Source organism: Mauremys mutica, chromosome 15 (genome assembly GCF_020497125.1).
Source record: "Mauremys mutica isolate MM-2020 ecotype Southern chromosome 15, ASM2049712v1, whole genome shotgun sequence".
NCBI classification, from domain to species: domain Eukaryota; kingdom Metazoa; phylum Chordata; order Testudines; family Geoemydidae; genus Mauremys; species Mauremys mutica.
Genome location: NC_059086.1, coordinates 34209038 through 34228124, shown reverse-complemented (window position 1 = coordinate 34228124; position 19087 = coordinate 34209038). Strand labels below are relative to the sequence as shown.

The 19087-nt window shown below is 53.9% G+C and overlaps 1 protein-coding gene across 1 annotated transcript in view; it reads right to left on the bottom strand.

The window, feature by feature from the left end:
• The window catches only part of LOC123350011 (immunoglobulin superfamily member 1-like), a 127296-nt gene that overhangs the window by 80393 nt on the left and 27816 nt on the right, over window positions 1-19087 (bottom strand). The window contains exons 13-18 of the mRNA XM_044988345.1: window positions 16507-16636; window positions 5480-5538; window positions 4199-4234; window positions 1597-1878; window positions 377-531; window positions 241-322 (exon numbers count right to left, since the gene is read on the bottom strand). Coding sequence (XP_044844280.1) covers window positions 241-322; window positions 377-531; window positions 1597-1878; window positions 4199-4234; window positions 5480-5538; window positions 16507-16636 — 744 coding nt within the window. The remainder of the gene's footprint in view (window positions 1-240; window positions 323-376; window positions 532-1596; window positions 1879-4198; window positions 4235-5479; window positions 5539-16506; window positions 16637-19087) is intronic.

Here is a 19087-nt window from a genome sequence, read left to right as displayed (position 1 = left end):
CAGGCCCCGGCCAGCTGGCCAACCACAGCCCAGCGTCCCTCGGCAGCGGCTCCAGCCAGGGAAGGCAGAGCTTTCCCTGGACTATTATACCCCCCACCCACGTCGTCCCCGCTCCCCGGCCGGGCGTCCCCTCTGCTGGGCCCAGGGTTTAGGGCTCAGCCTGGCTCTGAGCATCCTAGCAGCATGGAGCCCCCCACGAGGGTCTGGCTGGGAGCTGGGACGTGGAGCAGGGCCCCTCACCTGCTACCTCCAGCTGCACGGGGTCGCTGGGCAGCGAGGAGACGAAGGGCTCTGATGGGAGCCGGTAGCTGCAGCTGTAGTTCCCTCCGTGCTGCCGGCCCACGCTGGGGATGCGGAACTCGGCCCCATCCCCAGCAGGGTCCATGTGTTGCTGCAGGTTCAGGTCTCCAGCCTTGTGCAGGAAGAACCTCATGTCCCGGTGCTGCCCCTGACACCGGATGGTGACGTCTGCCCCTGAGGCCACGACCCCAGTGGGGCTCAGGGAGATGTCGGGTCTGGATAAGCTGGGATCTGTGTACAGGAGACAGGCTGTGAGAGACAGACCCAGGCACCCACTCAGCCCCAGCCTCCCCAGCCAGCCCCAGCCACGGGCAAATCCAGGGGCCCCCGGGGCAGAGATTCTCTCCCAGATCCCAGAGTTCCCCCCACCCAGAATCCCGGCCCGGCGAGCTGGGCTCCCAGCCCCACAGACACTGAGCCGCGGCTCCCTAGTGCTTGGGACCCTCATATGCCCGTGTGTGGGCCCTACCTCATTCACTGCATCCAGCCCCCCAAGCACAGAGCGAATCATGGGCTGGTCTCTGGTGCCCGGCACCGCCCAGCACCACAGGCCCCGAGCCGCACACAAGAAGGGAGTCAGCCTCCCATTCTACAGAGCAGGAAACTGAGGCACAGACAGATTCACTTTCCTCACTGAGCTCCCAGGGGCAGGGACTCTCTCTTCACTCTGTGTTTAGGGAGCGCCTGGCACAACAGGGTCCTGATCATGGTGGGGGCCCTACATGCTCCCCCAACACAAGGGATCCAGCGCTATTGAGGCCAGGGTTTGCAGAGGTCTCCACTAACTGTGGGTGTCTCGGTTTGTGGGTGTTCAGCCTGAGATCCCTGAAGATTGAGGCCCCCCCACCATGAAGGACACTTTTGGAAACCAAGACGTGCTCCCATCACACAGAGTCTGTGGCTGCTCCACGAGCTGGGCCAAATCTCCTGGGTCCCAGCCCAGCGCCGTGTCCACCAAACCACTGATTCTCCTGCAGCCCCTGCCTCATTCAGCCCCAGCCAGGGCACTGCCTGGGGCGGGCACTGGAGAACAGAGGAGTTGGGATCACGGGATTAAATAGCAACTCATGGTTCATACAAACTGGGGACAGCGTTAAAATAGCCTCCAGGGCTGCTGCTTCCCCTGGCTGGGGAACCCCCCAGTGACTCCGTCCCCGCTCCCCAGCCGGGCGTCCCCTCTGCGGGGTCAGGGCTTAGGGCACAGCATCGCTCTGAGTGTCCCATTGGCACGGAGTCCCCGTGAGGGTCTGGCTGGGGGTGGGGCTGGGAACGGGGACGCTGAGCCAGGCCCCTCACCTCTCACCACCAGCTCCACGGGGTCACTGGGGTCTGACATGTTGAACGGCTCCAATCTGCTGCGATAGGAGCAGCTGTAGTTCCCGCCGTCCTCCCGGCGCACGTTGTTGATGAGAAACAGAGCCTGTGAGTCCGAATCCGCACTTTGGATGTGGCGTCCATCTTTATTTAGCACGAACTGCACGCCCTGGTGCTGCCCCTTACACCAGATGGCCACTGCTCCCCCCAAGGAAACCCCCTCGCTGGGGATCCCAGAGATGGTGGGTTTGGGGTAGCTGGGCTCTGCAGTGGGAAGCAGACAGGCCGTGAGACGCAGACACCGGGTGGGGAGGGGCCCACACGACGACCCAGGCACCGGCCCCTCCCCAGCACAGCTCCCGACTGAGTACTGGGTTTCCAGGGGAGTGGGGAGGGGCCGGCTGAGCAGCCCCTGGGCCCCTAGCTCTCTGGGTGTCCCCCGAGATGGGGAGTGTCCCCCTGGGAAAGGCCCCCTGCTCCGCAGCTCCCATGGGGACAGGGATCCCCCCTCCCTCAATCTCCAGTGGCGGCTGCTCCCCCCAGTGACTCCATCCCCCATGGGCGGTGGGTGGATCCCCCTTTCCGGGAGGCTGGCCCTGCAGCCCCACCACACACACACACACTGCACAAGGCCCCGCTTCTAGTGGCAGGAGCCCTGAGTGCCCCTCGCCACCCCCTCCCCCAGCCAGAGAACCCCCGGGCAGGCCGGAACCCCGAGACACCCCCCCACCCCCACCGCCAGAGTGCCCCCGGTCAGCCCCAGTCCCCAGTCAGCCCCAGCCAGCCAACCGACTCCCGTTCCAGCCGTGCGATGCTGAGCAGCTCCAGCTACATTTTCCAACCCGGGTGACCACAGCCTTGTGTTAGGCCAGAGCAGCCCCAGCTCCCGGCCTTCCTCTGCCCCAAATCTCCAGGGGCTGCTTCTCCCCCCTGGCTGGGGAACCCCCAAGTGACTCCATCCCCGCTCCCTGGCCAGGGGACCCCTCTGCTGGGCCCAGGGATCAGGGCAAAGCCTGGCTCTGAACGTCCCATCGGTGCATCCCGCTCCCCCCTACCGCCGCCCCACCGTCACAATTCAGTCCATCCGTCATTCGGCCTCTCTAGGAGTCTGTCCCCTGCCAGGGTTGGCACTGCCTGCCCATGGGGCTTGGGGGCAGGGGGTTCACCCAGACGTAGCTCAGGGCCCGGCTGCATGCAAGATCACCTGCCACCACCACCCCCCGCCTGAGGCCAGCCTGAGCCATGGGCCCGATGCAGCTCTGCCCCCCATCCCAGGGTTGGAAATAGAGTCTGTGACTGGCAGGAAACTCACAAGACCCACCGTTCCCCAGGCCTTGGTGGGGAGGCTGTGAGTGCAGGGGAGGGAGCTGTTGGGGGTGGATCTGGGGGCAGGGGAGGATCTGAAGGGTTTTCCCCCATGGCTGCACTAACCGTGAATGTTTCGATTCCCAGAGGGGATCTAGAGTGGGGGCGTTTCTTGGGGTTTTCTGTGGTTTCCAGTGGGTTGCATGGACAGGGGGTGGGAGTCACTGTCCCTGGGTGTTACTGGTTTAACGAGGGGAGGGGAGAGGGAGTTTGTTGTTAAAGAGGACCGGAGAGAGACTTGAGACCCCGGCCGATGGCGTCCGATGGCCTGGAGGATGGAGACCCCAGTGACTGGTGACCTGGTGACCCGGAGGCCCAGCTCAGGAGTCACAGCTGGTTCTGGCCAGTGGGAGGACAATGGGCTGCAGAGAGAGGACCCCAGTGACCTGACCAGGCGGTTCCAGCCAGAGGGGCCAGAGGAGGGCTGAGAGGAGAGGAGACCCAGGCCTTCCTGTTTAAGACCCTGTTTACCTGGAGAGAAGACAATGGACAGAGGAGGCCTGGGGCTGGTGATATCAGATGCCCAGCTGGGAAGTAGGGAGGCTCTGGGCTGGAGAGGGGGGACAGGCAGAGCCCATCTGGCTGCAGGGGAGACTGGGATGTGCTGGGCTGAGGGAGGCCAGGCCTGAGGCCCTGAGAGTTTCCTGTGCTGTGCTCAACTCTCAATAAACCCTCCTGTTTTATGCTGGCTGAGAGTCGCTCCGGGCTAGAAAGCAGGGTGGCATTATCCCCTTCGGGGGTGAGGAGGCCCGGGGGATCCAGAGCGCGTGCGCTGAGAGACAGGGGCGCTAAGGCTCAGAGAGGTGCAGCTCCGGGAGGTCGAGGGGCCTGACCCCAAGAGAGAGAGGACCCCCGAGAAGGGCTGTCGCTCTTAAAGGAGAACCCCCCACGGATGGCACGGGGCCAAGAGTGGGCACGATCTGTGAGTCCATGACAGAAATAAATCCACATGCCGCCCCCAACCCCGATCCTCACAGCCGGGGGTGGGGAGTGGGAGAGGACATTGAACGAGGGGACAGTTCCCGTCTGCTTCATCAGACCCCACAAGCCTGATTCGGCTCCTAGTTATTCCCTAGCGGGGCCGGGATGGGTCTGAGCTCACAGGGGGAGTTTGGGCTGAGTGTGGGGAAGGTTCAGGGATCAGTTCCTCTTTTCTCCACGCCATGCATCCCCTCCCCCGTCCTTGATGTTATCGTCCTCCCCACAAACTGATACTCACGTCCCCACACTCCGCTGTACCCGGCCAGCCAGCAGCCTGGAGAGGAGACGGCTCGTTAATAACCAGATCCCAGGGCAACTGGATCCTGCACCCTAGTCTCAGACCCCCACCCCCAAACTGGTGTCAGTTTCCCTGCATGGACACATGCCCTGGACTCAGATTCTGCCACCCCCCACCCCCCACGGACACACGCCCTGGTCTCATATCCCACCCCCCATGGACACACGCCCTGGTCTCAGATCCCACCCCCTGTCAGGAGTCTACCCTCACTTGAAACTGGGCGGTTTCAAAGTGAGGACCCGCATGTCTTCCCCCCACCCCAAAATCCTAGGGTAGGTCTCCCCTTCGGCTGCCACCACCCGGTCAATTCCGTGGGCCGGGACACCCCTGTTTCCCCCCTTGGGAACACAGATCAATTCACAGAGGAGGAACCTCCCCCCTCCTCCCTCTCTCCAGCCTGCTCTGGAGACAGAGGTGCCTGGATTCAAACGCCTTGAATCTCACACACACAGGGAAGCAGCCCACTTCCCCCTCCCCTTCCCCTGAATTTCCCCAAGGGAAGGAATTACCCAAGTCCAAAGAAAAGAAAGAATTTATTAAGAGAACAAAAAGAAAGTACAGAATCTCTATGAGCCCAAGCTGGACACTCATAGGGTATAACCTTATCAATCTCTGGAGAGAATTCCCCCTCCCCCTTTTCTCAGTAAAAGCAATATCAGCAAACAGGAATAAAGCATTTCCTTTAGCAAACACACAATTGCAAATATAGAAATCAAATCATAAGACTAATTCGCCTTTCTAATTAATACTCACTATTAATTAGTAGAAACTACTCCAGGAGAACTTGGGGACATGACTGTCCTCTGTTAAATCCAAAAACAGTTCTCACACAGACAAAGGCTTCCCTCCACAGAGATTTGAAAAAATCTTATCTCTGATTGGTCCTCTGGTCAGGTGGTCACCAGGTACTACATGTTAACCCTTTACAGGTAAAACAGACCTTAACCCTTAACTATCTGTTTATGACACCCCCCATGGACACACGCCCTGGTCTCATATCCCACCCCCCATGAACACACGCCCTGGTCTCAGATCTGACCCCCCATAGGCAAACGCCCTGGTCTCAGATCTGACCCCCCATGGGCACACGCCCTGGTCTCACATCCCACCCCCCACCATGGGCACATGCCGTGGTCTCAGATCCGACCCCCCATGGGCACACGCCCTGGTCTCAGATCCCTCCCACCATGGGCACACGCCCTGGCTTTATTCGATACTCACCGAGGAGGAGGACGGTGAGAGCAGATGCCATGATGGGGGCAGCGAGGGGCCCCTCAGCACTGCCAGCAACACCCCGAAGCTCAACTCAACCAAGCCCCAAATGAGGAACTCAGCTGGTGGCTCCAGTTACAGGAAGTCGACGATGTGTCATCTCTTCCTGTGTCCATCACACATTATCTCTAATCTGCAGGCGAAATCTAGAACAGCCAAAGCAAGCAGAGGTCCCTGCAAAACCCAGGAAACCCTGGGCCCCTCAGCCTGGCCACGCATCAGGCAGCTCCCAGCTTCTCTATGTCTCTGTGGGGACTCAGGAAAGGTCACTGTGATGCAGCAGGGAGTGGGGAGTATTGACCTGGGAATGTTGCAGGGGAGTTTTACTGGGACTGTGTGTGCGATGGGAGACTTTCCTTGAGGGAAGATACCTGAGCACGTAACGTGAGAGCCCAGGATCGGGGGTTGGGGCCAGGTGACATCTTCTGCCCGGGAAACTGGACAAAGGCTGGAGGAGGAACCAGGAGGAGGGGGTGTGAGACAGCTGGACGGGGTTTCAGTTTGGAGCTGGCTGGGGAAATGGAGGGAACCCCAGAATTAATCCCAGCAATTACAGGCCAGTAAGTCTTACGTCAGTACCAGGCAAATTAGTTGAAACAATAGTAAAGAATAAAATTGTCAGACACATAAAAGAACATAAATTGTTGGGCAAAAGTCAACATGGTTTATGTAAAGGGAAATCATGTCCTACTAATCTATACTAATCTATACTAATCACTGACCGCTATACTTACTTACATGCCTCCAGCTTCCATCCCGGACACACCACACGATCCATTGTCTACAGCCAAGCTCTAAGATACAACCGTATTTGCTCCAATCCCTCAGACAGAGATAAACACCTACAAGATCTCTATCAAGCATTCTTAAACCTACAATACCCACCTGCTAAAGTGAAAAAACCAATTTGACAGAGCCAGAAGAGTACCCAGAAGCCACCTACTACAGGACAGGCCTAAAAAAGAAAATAACAGAACACCACTAGCCATCACCTACAGCCCCCAACTAAAACCTCTCCAGCGCATCATCAAAGATTTACAACCTATCCTTAGAGATGATCCCTCACTCTCACAGATCTTGGGAGACAAGCCAGTCCTCGCTTATAGACAGCCTCCTAACCTGAAGCAAATACTCACCAGCAACCGCACACCATACAACATAAACACTAACCCAGGAACCTATCCTTGCAACAAAGCCCGATGCCAGCTCTGTCCACATATCCATTCAAGTGACACCATCATAGGACCTAATCACATCAGACACACCATCAGGGGCTCATACACCTGCACATCTACCAACGTGATATATGCCATCATGTGCCAGCAATGCCCCTCTGCCATGTACATTGGCCAAACCGGACAGTCTCTACGCAAAAGAATAAATGGACACAAATCTGACATCAGGAATCATAACATTCAAAAACCAGTGGGAGAACACTTCAACCTCTCTAACCACTCAGTGACAGACTTGAAGGTGGCAATTTTGCAACAAAAAAACTTCAAAAACAGACTCCAAAGAGAAACTGCTGAACTTGAATTAATATGCAAACTAGATACTATTAACTGTGGGTTAAACAAAGACTGGGAATGGTTGGGTCATTACACCAATTGAATCTATTTCCCTATGTTAAGTTCTCCTCACACCTTCTATGGGCCATCTTAATTATCACTTCAAAAAGTTTTTTTCCTCCTGCTAACGATAGCTCATCTCAATTGATTAGACTCTGCCTGTTGGTATGCATACTTCCACATTTTCATGTTCTCTGTATGTATAAATATCCCCTGTCTGTGTGTTCCAGTCTATGCATCCGAAGAAGTGAGCTGTAGCTCACGAAAGCTCATGCTTAAATAAATTTGTTAGTCTTTAAGGTGCCACAAGTACTCCTGTTTTTTTTGCGGATACAGACTAACACGGCTGCTACTCTGAAACCTGTAATCTATTAGAGTTATTTGAAAGGATCAACAAACATGTGGACAAGGGGGATCCAGTGGACATAGTGTACTTAGATTTCCAGAAAGCCTTTGACAAGGTCCCTCACCAAAGGCTCTTACATAAATTAAGTTGTCATGGGATAAGAAGGAAGGTCCTTTCATGGATTGAGAATTGGTTAAAAGACAGGGGACAAAGGGAAGGAATTAATGGTAAATTCTCAGAATGGAGAGGGGTAACTAGTGGTGTTCCCCAAGGGTCAGTCCTAGAACCAATCCTATTCAACTTATTCATAAATGATCTGGAGAAAGGGGTAAACAGGGAGGTGGCAAAGTTTGCAGCTGATACTAAACTGCTCAAGATAGTTAAGACCGAAGCAGATTGTGAAGAACTTCAAAAAGATCTCACAAAACTAAGTGATTGGTCAAGAAAATGGCAAATGAAATTTAATGTGGATAAATGTAAGGTAATGTACATTGGAAAAAATAACCACAACTATACATACAATATGATGGGGGCTAATTGAGCTACAACGAGTCAGGAAAAAGATCTTGGAGTCATCGTGGACAGTTCTCTGAAGACGTCCATGCAGTGTGCAGAGGCGGTCAAAAAAGCAAACAGGATGTTAGGAATCATTAAAAAGGGGATAGAGAATAAGATGGAGAATATCTTATTGCCCTTATATAAATCTGTGGTACGCCCACATCTTGAATACTGCGTACAGATGTGGCCCCCTCATCTCAAAAAAAGATATTCTAGCACTAGAAAAGGTTCAGAAAAGGGCAACTAAAATGATTAGGGGTTAGGAACAGGTCCTATATGAGGAGAGATTAAAGAGACTAGGACTTTTCAGCTTGGAAAAGAGGAGAATAAGGGGGAATATGATAGAGGTCTATAAAATCATGAGTGATGTGGAGAAAGTGAATAAGGAAAAGTGATTTACTTGTTCCCATAATACAAGAACTAGGAGCCACCAAATGAAATTAATGGGCAGCAGGTTTAAAACAAAAAAAAGGAAGTTCTTCTTCACACCCGCAGAGACCCTGCCCCGAGCTGGAGGAGACACTGTCAGTGGTTATGTGGCCAGGCCCCTAGAGAGGGACATGCCACAGGCTTGTTTATATAGACATCCCAACTCCCCTCAAATCCCCGTCCTCTCTGCCCCTGTCCTGTCCCCCCTCAACCCCCGCTCCCTGCACGAACCTCTGCCCATCTCCCCCTCATCCCTGTCCCCCCCAACCCCACACTGCGCTCTCCCATCTCCCCTCCAACACCCACCCCCTTTCTGTCTCCACTCGCTCCCTGATCTCAGCCCATCTCCCCTCTAATCCCCCCCCGCCCCACCCTCGGCCTGTCCCCCCAAACTCCAGTCTCGGCTGCTCTTTGCAGAGGGTCTCACAGGCCCAGAGCCCTCAGGGGGTTGGAAACTCTCTCCCTCGCCAGCGTTACACAGGCCGGGGGCCGGGGCTCGTTTCAAACCGAGCCCCTGGTTCTACTCGGCTCCTGGGCAAACCCCCAGCAGCAGCCGCTCACAGGCAATGGTTTTGGGTTAACCTCACGGACAAGGCATCAAACCCGGCCTATCTATTGAAACGGGAGCTGAGCGACCGCGGCCAACAGCCGGAGTCAGCCCGGCTCCAAGTCTCGCTCCTTCAGGAGTCACCGGAGCAGAGCTGCTTGTGTCCAGACCAGCTGGGCTGTGGGAGGAGGAACCGGTTCATTTCACTCTCTGGACGGACGGGCAGGGCGGCCACTGACCCCGCTCCTAGTGTAAGCGGGGGAAGGGTCCTGCTATTGTGGAAAACTTTCCTGGCTTATACCCGCCCCGGTGGGATTGGCTAGTGAAAGGATCTGAGTCCTCGCTTTATCCTTCCTTTATCCAGAGGCCTGCCTGACCTCGAGGGCTCCCCTTCCTCCCTCCCGTGCGGCAGAGTCCTCGTAACCCTGGCCAGGCTGGGCCCCGGATCCCTGGGGGCTCAACCCCCAGTCTTGTCATGGTCACTTAGGACAGGGGTGAGGGTGTCCCCACTCCGGGGCTCTCTCTTTGCACCGGGTGCTTCCCGGACCCACTGATCAGTACATAGAGTTCAGAGCACGTACAATTTATTAAACAGCAACTCATAAACAAATAAGGAAAAGATGGGGAAGGTGAAAGTAAACAAGTCACCCTACCCTGTGGGCACAGGGACACCACAAACAGCCGCCTCTGCACGGGAAAGGAAGTTCACAGCCTCTTCCTCAAACGTTACACGTCTCTTTCCCAGGCCCTGGTCACGTCGCGGTGATACCACAGGGTGACAATCTGTATCTCAAAGTAGCACTGAGGAGCTCCAGTATTCACCACTACGATAGAATTATGATCGGTTGGGTACAAAGTTGCCTTGGGAGGCATCATTTTTAAAAACCTTGATCTCTTGAACATTCATGTCCCGATGCATTGTATGTGCTGTCGTCCTGTGGGACGTTCTGAAGCATTGCTGGGTGAGGTTGGATGACGCCCACAGCCAACCTCTCAACTGCAACAAAGGACCAGCCAGACACTGTTAATGGCTCATCAACACCCATCAAGGAAAGAATGGAGATTGCTGGACCAATGGGGACTGCCTGGTCCCTGTCACAGCAAAGATCTTTCCAGCAAGGTGGAAGAAAATACAAATGAGGGGAAGGGGCATAATCCCTGGGCTTCTCTTCCCCAAAACTCAACACCTGGAGGAACATCTGGAGGACAAAGACTTGAACTGGGGAAGGGTCGTCCCAGGCTCGGATGGAGTCTAGTCTGTGTATTGAGGATCTGTAACCTGCTTGTACCATCTGTCGGGGAAGACACTGCCTGATTCAAATCCTGTTTCGTTTGTAGAAATTAGACTGTGAATATATTTTTATTTCTTAAGTCGCCAACTCTGATCTCTGCACCTGCTCCTTATAACCACTTAAAATCTCTCCTTCTGCACTTAACAAATCTGTTTTATATTTGACCTAAAACAGTGTGTTTTGGTTGAAGTGCTGGGAAATCTCAGCTCAGTTTACAAAGGCTAGTGCGTGTCCCCGCCACACTGAGGGAGAGGGGGACTTAATGAACTGACACCGGAATGGCTTCTGAGAACTGCAGGATGGTATTGGTCTGGGGTGTAAGGCTGGGGAGCTGTTGGTAATTGGCTGGAGCCCCCTATTGCTGGTACTTGAGTGGCTGGGAGATCATTCGTGTAACGCAGCTGGGTGAGTCCCTGCCTGTGGATGGCTGTGTGAGTGCAGAGCCTCAGAGGTTCATAGCTTGACATCAGCATCACAGTATCAGAGGCAGCCCAGGATAGTGGCTTTGGAGGGCTCAGCGGTCCCACAGTCCAGGTTTCAACCTGGGGACTCCGTCACACACAGCTCAGACACTTGCTTTGGTGGGGGCCACACGCCCACAGGTGCTAGGTGGCAGGACCCTTCTTCCCAGCGTCGTCCCCCCCATCTGTGTTATGATCCCCCTTCGAGTCCGGCCTGCAGGGCCTCTTGGCTGGGGGCTTCTCTCTGTGCTGGCCCAAAGTCCCTCCCACCAATTTGGGGCTATTAACTCCTGCTTCCAGCTTCTGTTTTCGCTCAGCGCGATGTCAACAGTCCTGGGGCTGTAGCCAGGGGGCTTTTCGGGTCAGACCAACCCAGCGTCTGTGGCTGGTCCTCTCGCCCGGGTTACAACATTCAGCATTGTCCCCAATTTCCCCTGGTTCGCGGGGCCCTGGCACAGCTGGGGAAGTTGCCTGTGAGCTTGCATCCGGGCCGCTTCGCAGGCTCAACAACCACAACAGTGCGAACGACCCCCAGCTTCCTTGTAGGGCCCGGAGCTCTCCCCTAGGGTGACCGTGTCCCAACGGCTGCAGCCGCCTGAGGCCCGAGTGCGAGGGGAATGAGGAACTGCGCCGGGGGCTGCAGCCCCAGGAAGCCCGTGATGCGCTCGACCCCTTTCTTCCCCATCAGATGGTTTCTCTGCAATCTCCAGCCCAAATCTACCATGGTCAGAGCAAAGCCAGCTCCCTGCAATGCCCAGCAAACCACATCCCCTCCTGCAGCTGCCTGGTCCCTCTCCGGCCTCAGGATGTTGCGAAAGGGACACTGGGGGAGGGGGAGCCGACCGGCCCCCCAGAAAGGGGAGGGGACAAGATCACGGGGACAGAGCTCAAGAGGAACTGCCTCCCCCAGCAGATTCCCCAGCTGATTTGCCTTTCACTCCCCTGATGTTCACCCATTGGACCCCTCAGCCCCCCATTTTGCCCCCTTTGCCTGCATCCCCTCCCCCATTCATGTGCCCCCCAACCCCACCCCTGTCCTGTTAGGTGTAAGAAGTATAAATGGTTTAATATGTTCAATTTGTTGCTTAATAAGGTGTTTATGAAGTAAATCACTGGCTTTAAAATATGATCCAGTATGGAGCAGATGAACTATTGACCTGTCATAAACAGATAGTTAAGGGTTAACAAGCTCAGTAACCTGATGAACACCTGACCAGAGGACCAATCAAGGGACAAGATAATTTCAAATCTCTGTGGAGGGAAGTCTTTGTCTGTGTCCTTTGTTTGGGTTGCCGTTCTCTCTTTGGATTTAAGAGAGGCCAGACATATTTTCCAGGCTCTCCAAGTTTCCTGAAGTATTTTCTTCTATTCAGTATAGTGAGTATTAGAAAGGCGGTTTAGTCTTATAATTAATTTCTACATTTGCAGTTGTGTGTCTGCTGAAGAAATATCTTTATTTCTGTTTGCTGTTACTTTGATTATTCTGAGAAAGGAAGGGGGGGGAAGCCTCTCCAAGTTTATAGCTAGACCCTGTATATTTTCCATCTTGGTGTTACAGTGATAGTGTACTTTCTTTCTTTCTTTTAATAAAATCTTTTCTTTTTAGAACTTGATTGATTTCTTCCCTTGTTTGGATTTTCAGGGGAAGGGGAAGGGGAAAAGTGAATCCCTCTTTGTTTGATTCAATTAGTTTGAATCAAGGTATCTCTCCTAAGGACTAGGAGAGAGGACAGGGGAAGGAGGTGGGGGAAATAGGTTATTTCCCTTTGTGTTGAGATTCAAGGAGTTTGGATCTGTGTTCCCCAGGGAAAGTTTGGGGGAACAGGGAGTGTGCCAGACACTAAACAAACTGGCTGGTGGCAGCGTACCAGATCTAAACTAGGATTTTAGTTTAGAGGAGTCCATGCAGGTCCCCATCTTGTGAACGCTAAAGTTCAGAGTGGGGAATAAACCTATGACATGACCCCTGGACTCCATCTCTGAGAGGGGACTTGTTTACCATCAGGGGACAGGCTCAAACCGGTCAAAACCGGTTTTTCCCGCCAAAACCAGCCCTCAGCGTTCCATCTCCTCAGCACTTTTCCCGCCACAAAAGCTTTATAAGAACGTGTTCAGCCCCGGCGCGGGGCCGTCCGCCCCCAGCGACGGCCCATCCACGGTCGGGTCTTCACAGAGGGTTTATGGGCCTGAGCTTTAAGCTCCCAAAGCCCGTCACTGTTTCATTGTATTCATTAAGTTTGCATTTCCCCCTCTTCCTCCCAGTTTTTCTGTACCTGTATCCTGACTACACTGACCTTTGTTTGTGCCACACCACCTTGTCTCCTCTTTATTTGATTTACACCACACAAGGAGAGAGGCTAAATCCACTGGTGATAGAGACAGGAGGGAGTCGAGTTTGTATCTTCTGAGAAAAGAGGCTTTCCTTTCCTATTTCTCCCCTACCATTTCTAAGTTTTCCTTTTGAAGCGTTGCCTTATTCCCCTTGAGGTAACAGTCCCATGTCCCCTCATGTCCCTGGCTGTCTCCTCCCCATTCTGTAGTTTCTTCACGTCCCCCCATCAGGTCCCTCTCCCCCCAATTCTGCCCTGTCCCATCATCCTCCGTTGTGCCTCTCATCCTATCCCCTGTTCTGACCCCCCATCCCCCGTCCCCTCATGCCAGCCCCTGACCTCCCCCTTGTAGGGAAGGGACCCCTGGCTGCCCTCAGTTAACATGGCCGCCCCTGCAGCCCGGCCCCTCACTGACCCCTGGCTCAGATGGCCAGACTGTTGGGGTGGGGTGATGGCTGCATGGGAACGAGCCCCTCTCCAGCTTCTCTGACTCTAGCCTGACCTCCAGCCTGTGCCCCACAACTCCCATCTCTTGAGCCTGCCCCATAGTCATGGGGGGGTCATTGCCTCCCCCCCCACATCCCTCCCCCCGGCTGGTGCTGCCTCATCTCAACAATCCTGCCCCCCCGGTTTGCTGTGTGGGGGGATCTATGTGGGAAAGACACCCCAGCCTGCTCCCCCCTCATGCTCACCCCCCATCAGCCCATCTCCCCCAAAGCCCCCATCTTCCACCTGGCCTGTCCCCATCAGGGAGAGAGGCTGAGGGGATGTGGGGGCAGTGGGAGGTAGGGAAGAAGAATGTGGGGGGAGGGGAAGGGGGGCTGATACTGAGGGGAGGCTGGGGCAGGACAGTGACTGGGGATGGGAGGATTTGGGGTCCCCCCCATGTGTGTGTAGATAAATCTCTGCATTAAGCATCTTCGCATAACTTTTCTACGACTTTGTATTGTGCCTCTTCATATAACCTTATACGAGGTTTATCCCTGTGTGACCCCTGTTTTCATACAACTTCGTATCAAGTCCTTTGAAATGGGAACTTTCTATCAAATCCTTATATAGAGACTTTGTATTGAGCCTCAGTATAATGTTATAGCCCCTAAGGATAGGTCAGGTAGAAGAAAAATGTCTTTTCGCTAGTAGAATAAGATCTCCCCGCCTTTTAATCAATTGCAGTTACGGGGAGCTTGTGTGTGTGTGTGAGTATGGGTGTAATATAGATCAGATGCATATGACACAGTGTTGATTGATACCTGTATTACCAATAAATGTGGCGCTTTGCCTTAACCCCCCTGAAAAGATCCTGTGCAGGACTTTAAGTACAACATGTGTTTCAGGCTGAACCTGTCCCATGACCATTCAGGCAACCCCATCCCCTCTCTCTCCCCCTCCCGCCTGGCTCAGCAGGGGGTTTGGTGGGAAACAATCCTGCCCCCTCCACCTCAGACCCACTGGTGGGGGGTATGTGGCAAAGTGCGGTAGCAGAAAGGGGGGTCAGGAGAGGGCACTGGGGGGCTGGGAATGTGGGGGGAAGGAGTAACTAGAGGGGTGGAGAGGAGGAAGAGAGGAGGGGAAGGTGAGACATGGAGGGCCATTATGGGGCAGTGAATGTGGGGCAGAGCGGTGTGTGGGGGCAGGAGACTGAGTGGCAAGAAAGTGGGTGACCCAGGACTGAGGGGGCAGGAGCAGGAGGGGGCAGTGAGAGAGGAAGCTGCCGAGGGATTGCAATGGCAGCCCCCTCCTGGGGGGCACCGTCTGCCTCTCCCCCTCAGACACCCCAACAATCCTACCCTGCCAGCTCTGACCTTCTTGGGGGAGCCTGTCTGCCCTCAAATGCCTGTCACCCATCCCGGCCCCCTCAACCCCCCTTCTGACAACCCCAACTTACTTCCCCCAAACGCCCACCATGGGGGGGGGGGGCCAGAAGAGCTAGCGGCTAAATCGCTCTGGGCCCTGTTGTGTTCCTGGACACGCAATAAAGGGCTCAAGGTGCGAACACTCCCCAGCCCCTGCCCCACACTGAACAGGGTTAAACACAGGGCAGGGTCCAGAGCCCACAGCCTGCTCAGCCCCACGGCAACCCCCCCACCCCTTGACCCCTGGGACCGGCTGTTACAGACCCAGCAGAGCAGGAACCAGGGGAGTCGTGGCAGGCGCCGTGTGAAATGAGGGGTTTGTTCCAGCCCCGGCACTGTTCGCTGGAGTGAGACTCTAGACAGAAAATCCCCCGGGTTTGGGTGTCTCCACACTGGCCCCGGAGACACTAGCGACTGTGCTGGGGGGGCAGAGGAGCCAGCGGAGCTGGGCTGGAGGCAGTGTCACCACGGCTGCTGTTAAAGTCCGACCCCGTTTCCTCCCGGGTTGGGGGTTCAGCCGGAGGAGGGGCGATGGCGTCGGGGTCCCGCTCTCCAGCCGCTCTGCTCAGGACGCCTCCACAGAGAAGAGTCCAGATAGCACGGGGGGCTCAGGAGATGGGGGGGCGGCAGCCACAACAGTGAAGTGAGTCTCTTTCTTTAAGGCCCCCAAAGGGTGGTGGGCGACACGACCCATCACCGCAATATTTTATCCACCAATGAGGCCTCATTTCCAACACTCCAATTTTGGATCACAGGTTTCTGCTCCCCCCCTTCTCCCGTGTCCCAGGCGGGCCCCAGCCCGGCCCGTGGGGTCTGTCCGGCGACCGCTCGGGTTGGACTAATCCCGTCTTTCAGTCTCCCCAACTTTCCCCTCAACGTTCATTCATCCAGGTTCTCGTGACGCTGCCTGAACTTCTCACTCACCGTCGTCGGCTGAACCCCCCACGAGGGGACATTCGGAGGCTCCGGTGTCACAGCCGCCCCCTGGGGTGGGGAGATTGGGGGGCAGGGGAGCAGGAAGCTCTGGGGGTTTGTAAATCAGAAACACAGGGCGGGGGAGGTCTAGGGAAAAGGGGGGCAGAAAAGGGGCTGGGGGACCCCGCTGCAGAGAGAGGAGGGGGACAGACACCGGGGGGGGCAGTAAGTACCATTATTCCAGCCCCAGGGTCAGACGCAGCGTCCCCGCTCCCCACTGACAGCCCCAGGCAGAGACCAGCCCAGCTGGGGCAGCGAATGGGACCCCGACACCCACCAGGGGCTGCTCTGTGGGGAGCCTGATGCACCCAGCTCTGGGGCAGCTCCTCTAGCTGGTGCCACAGCGACTGGTGCCCGCGGGGCCAGAGGTCGGGGTTCAATCCTGGGGTGCAGCAGTTGGGTCGGGAACACTCTGGGGGGTGGGATTCTCTGAGGCAGGGGTGTTTGGGGGCAGGGAATTTGTGCTGGCATCTCAGCCCCCCACATGGAATCAGCTCTTCTCTGTACGGCCGGATCCAGGCTCCTGGGGGTGCAGAGAGACAGCATGTTAGAGGGGCCGGTGTCGCCCTGGGCCCAGCCCCTGGAGGGAGCAAGGAGCATGGGGGGGGTCATCTCACCTAGGTGCTCCCCTCAGGTGGCTGTAATAGGCCTCAGACAGGATCAGCCCCAGAACAAACAGGACCATGGTGCTCAGCACCAGGTGGGCGATGTTGGCGTAGGTGAAATCCGGGTGCCCTGGGGGGGCTGCTGTGGGGGAAGGGGAGAGACACTCGGGGGCTCGGACGGGGAAATCAGCAGCTGGCGCTGCCCCAAGAGCAGAGCCCTACCACCCAGCCCCCCATCTGGCAGGTCTGGCCCAGGTCCCCCCAGGGCTCTCCCAGGTGCTGCGGCTCTGGGGCCTCCCCGGGGCATAGGAATTTGGGGGAGATGGTTGGGAGATGTCCAGGTAATCTCCACACCACAATTTAACATGGAGCGGGAAGAAAACAAAGTAAGAGAGGATACAGCCGTGGGCAGGAGAATGGACATAAGGAGGACGGGTAGTGTAGATACTAGTCTAATAGGTGATACTGGTGGTAGAATGTCTGGGCCTAACCGGATAATGTCAGTAAAGCCAAACAGCAAGAATTAAGATGTTTGTACACTAATGTGAGGAGCCTAGGTAACAAAATGGAGGAACTAGAGTTATTGGTGTAGGAAGTGAACCCGGATATTATAGGGATAACAGAAACATGGTGGAATAGTAGTCATGACTGGAGTACAGGTATTGAAGGGTCTGTGCTGTTTAGGAAAGACAGAAATAAAGGCAAAGGTGGCGGAGTAGCGTTGTATATCAATGATGAGGTTAACTGTAAATGGATAAGATGGAATGGATAAGACAGAGTCTGTCTGGGCAAAAATCACACTGGGAAAGAAAGCTACTAGAGCCTCCCCTGAGATAGTGCTTGGGGTGTGCTACAGACCGCGGGGATCCAATTTGGATATGGATAGAGACCTCTTTAATGTTTTTAATGAAGTAAACACTAATGGGAATTGTGTGGTCATGAGAGACTTGAACTTCCCAGATATAGACTGGAGGACAAGTGCTAGTAATAATAATAGGGCTCAGATTTTCCTGAATGCGATAGCTGATGGATTCCTTCACCAAGTAGTTGAAGAACCAACAAGAGGGGATGCCATTTTAGATTTGGTTTTGGTGAGTAGTGAGGACCTCATAGAAGAAATGGTTGTAGGGGACAACCTTGGTTCGAGTGATCATGAGCTAATTCAGTTCAAACTAGATGGAAGGATAAACAAAAATAGATCTGGGACTAGGGTTTTTTATTTCAAAAGGGCTAACTTTAAAGAATTAAGGAAATTAGTTAGGGAAGTGGATTGGACTGAAGAACTTGTGGATCTAAAGGAGGGGGAGGCTTGGAATTACTTCAAGTCAAAGTTGCAGAAACTATCAGAAGCCTGCATCCAAAGAAAGGGGAAAAAATCATAGGCGGGAGTTGTAGACCAAGCTGGATGAGCAAGCATCTCAGAGAGGTGATTAAGAAAAAGCAGAAAGCCTACAAGAAGTGGAAGATGGGAGCGATTAGCAAGGAAAGCTACCTTAGTGAGGTCAGAACATGTCGGGATAAAGTGAGAAAGGCCAAAAGCCATGTAGAGTTGGACCTTGGAAAGGGAATTAAAAGCAATAGTAAAAGGTTCTATAGCCAGATAAATAAGAAGAAAACAAAGAAAAAAGAAGTGGGACCGCTAAACACTGAGGATTGAATGGAGGTTAAGGATAATAGGCATGGCCCAATATCTAAACAAAATACTTTGCCTCAGTCTTTAATGAGGCTAAAGAGGAGCTTAGGGATAATGGTAGGATGACAAACGGGAATGAGGATATGGAGGTAGATATTACCACATCCGAGGTAGAAGCCAAACTCGAACATCTTAATGGGACTAAATCGGGAGGCCCAGATAATCTTCATCCAAGAATATTAAAGGAACTGGCACATGAAATAGCAAGTCCATTAGCAAGAATTTTTAATGAATCAGTAAACTCAGGGGTTGTACCATACAACTGAAGAATTGCTAACATAGTTCATATTTTTAAGAAAGGGGAAAAAAGTGATCCGAGTAACTATAGGCTTGTTAGTTTGACATCTGTAGTATGTAAGGTCTTGGAAAACATTTTGAAGGAGAGAGTAGTTAAGGACATTGAGGCCAATGGTAATTGGGACAAAATACAACATGGTTTTAGAAAAGGTAGATTGTGCCAAACCAACCTGATCTCCTTCTTTGAGAAGGTAACAGATATTTTAGACAAAGGAAACACAGTGGATCTAATTTACCTCGATTTCAGGAAGGCATTTGATATGGTTCCACATGGGGAATTATTAGCTAAATTGGAAAAGATGGGGCTCAATATGAAAATCGAAAGGTGGATAAGGAACTGGTTAAAGGGGAGACTACAGTAGGTCATACTGAAAGGTGAACTGTCAGGCTGGAAGGAGGTTACTAGTGGAGTTCCTCAGGGATCAGTTTAGGGACCAATTTTATTTAACCTTTTTATTACTGACCTTGGCACAAAAAGCGGGAATGTGTTAATAAAGTTTGCGGATGACACAAAGCTGGGAGGTATTGCTAACACAGAGAAGGACCGGGATATCATACAGGAAGATCTGGATGTCCTTGTAAACTGGAGTAATAGTAATAGAA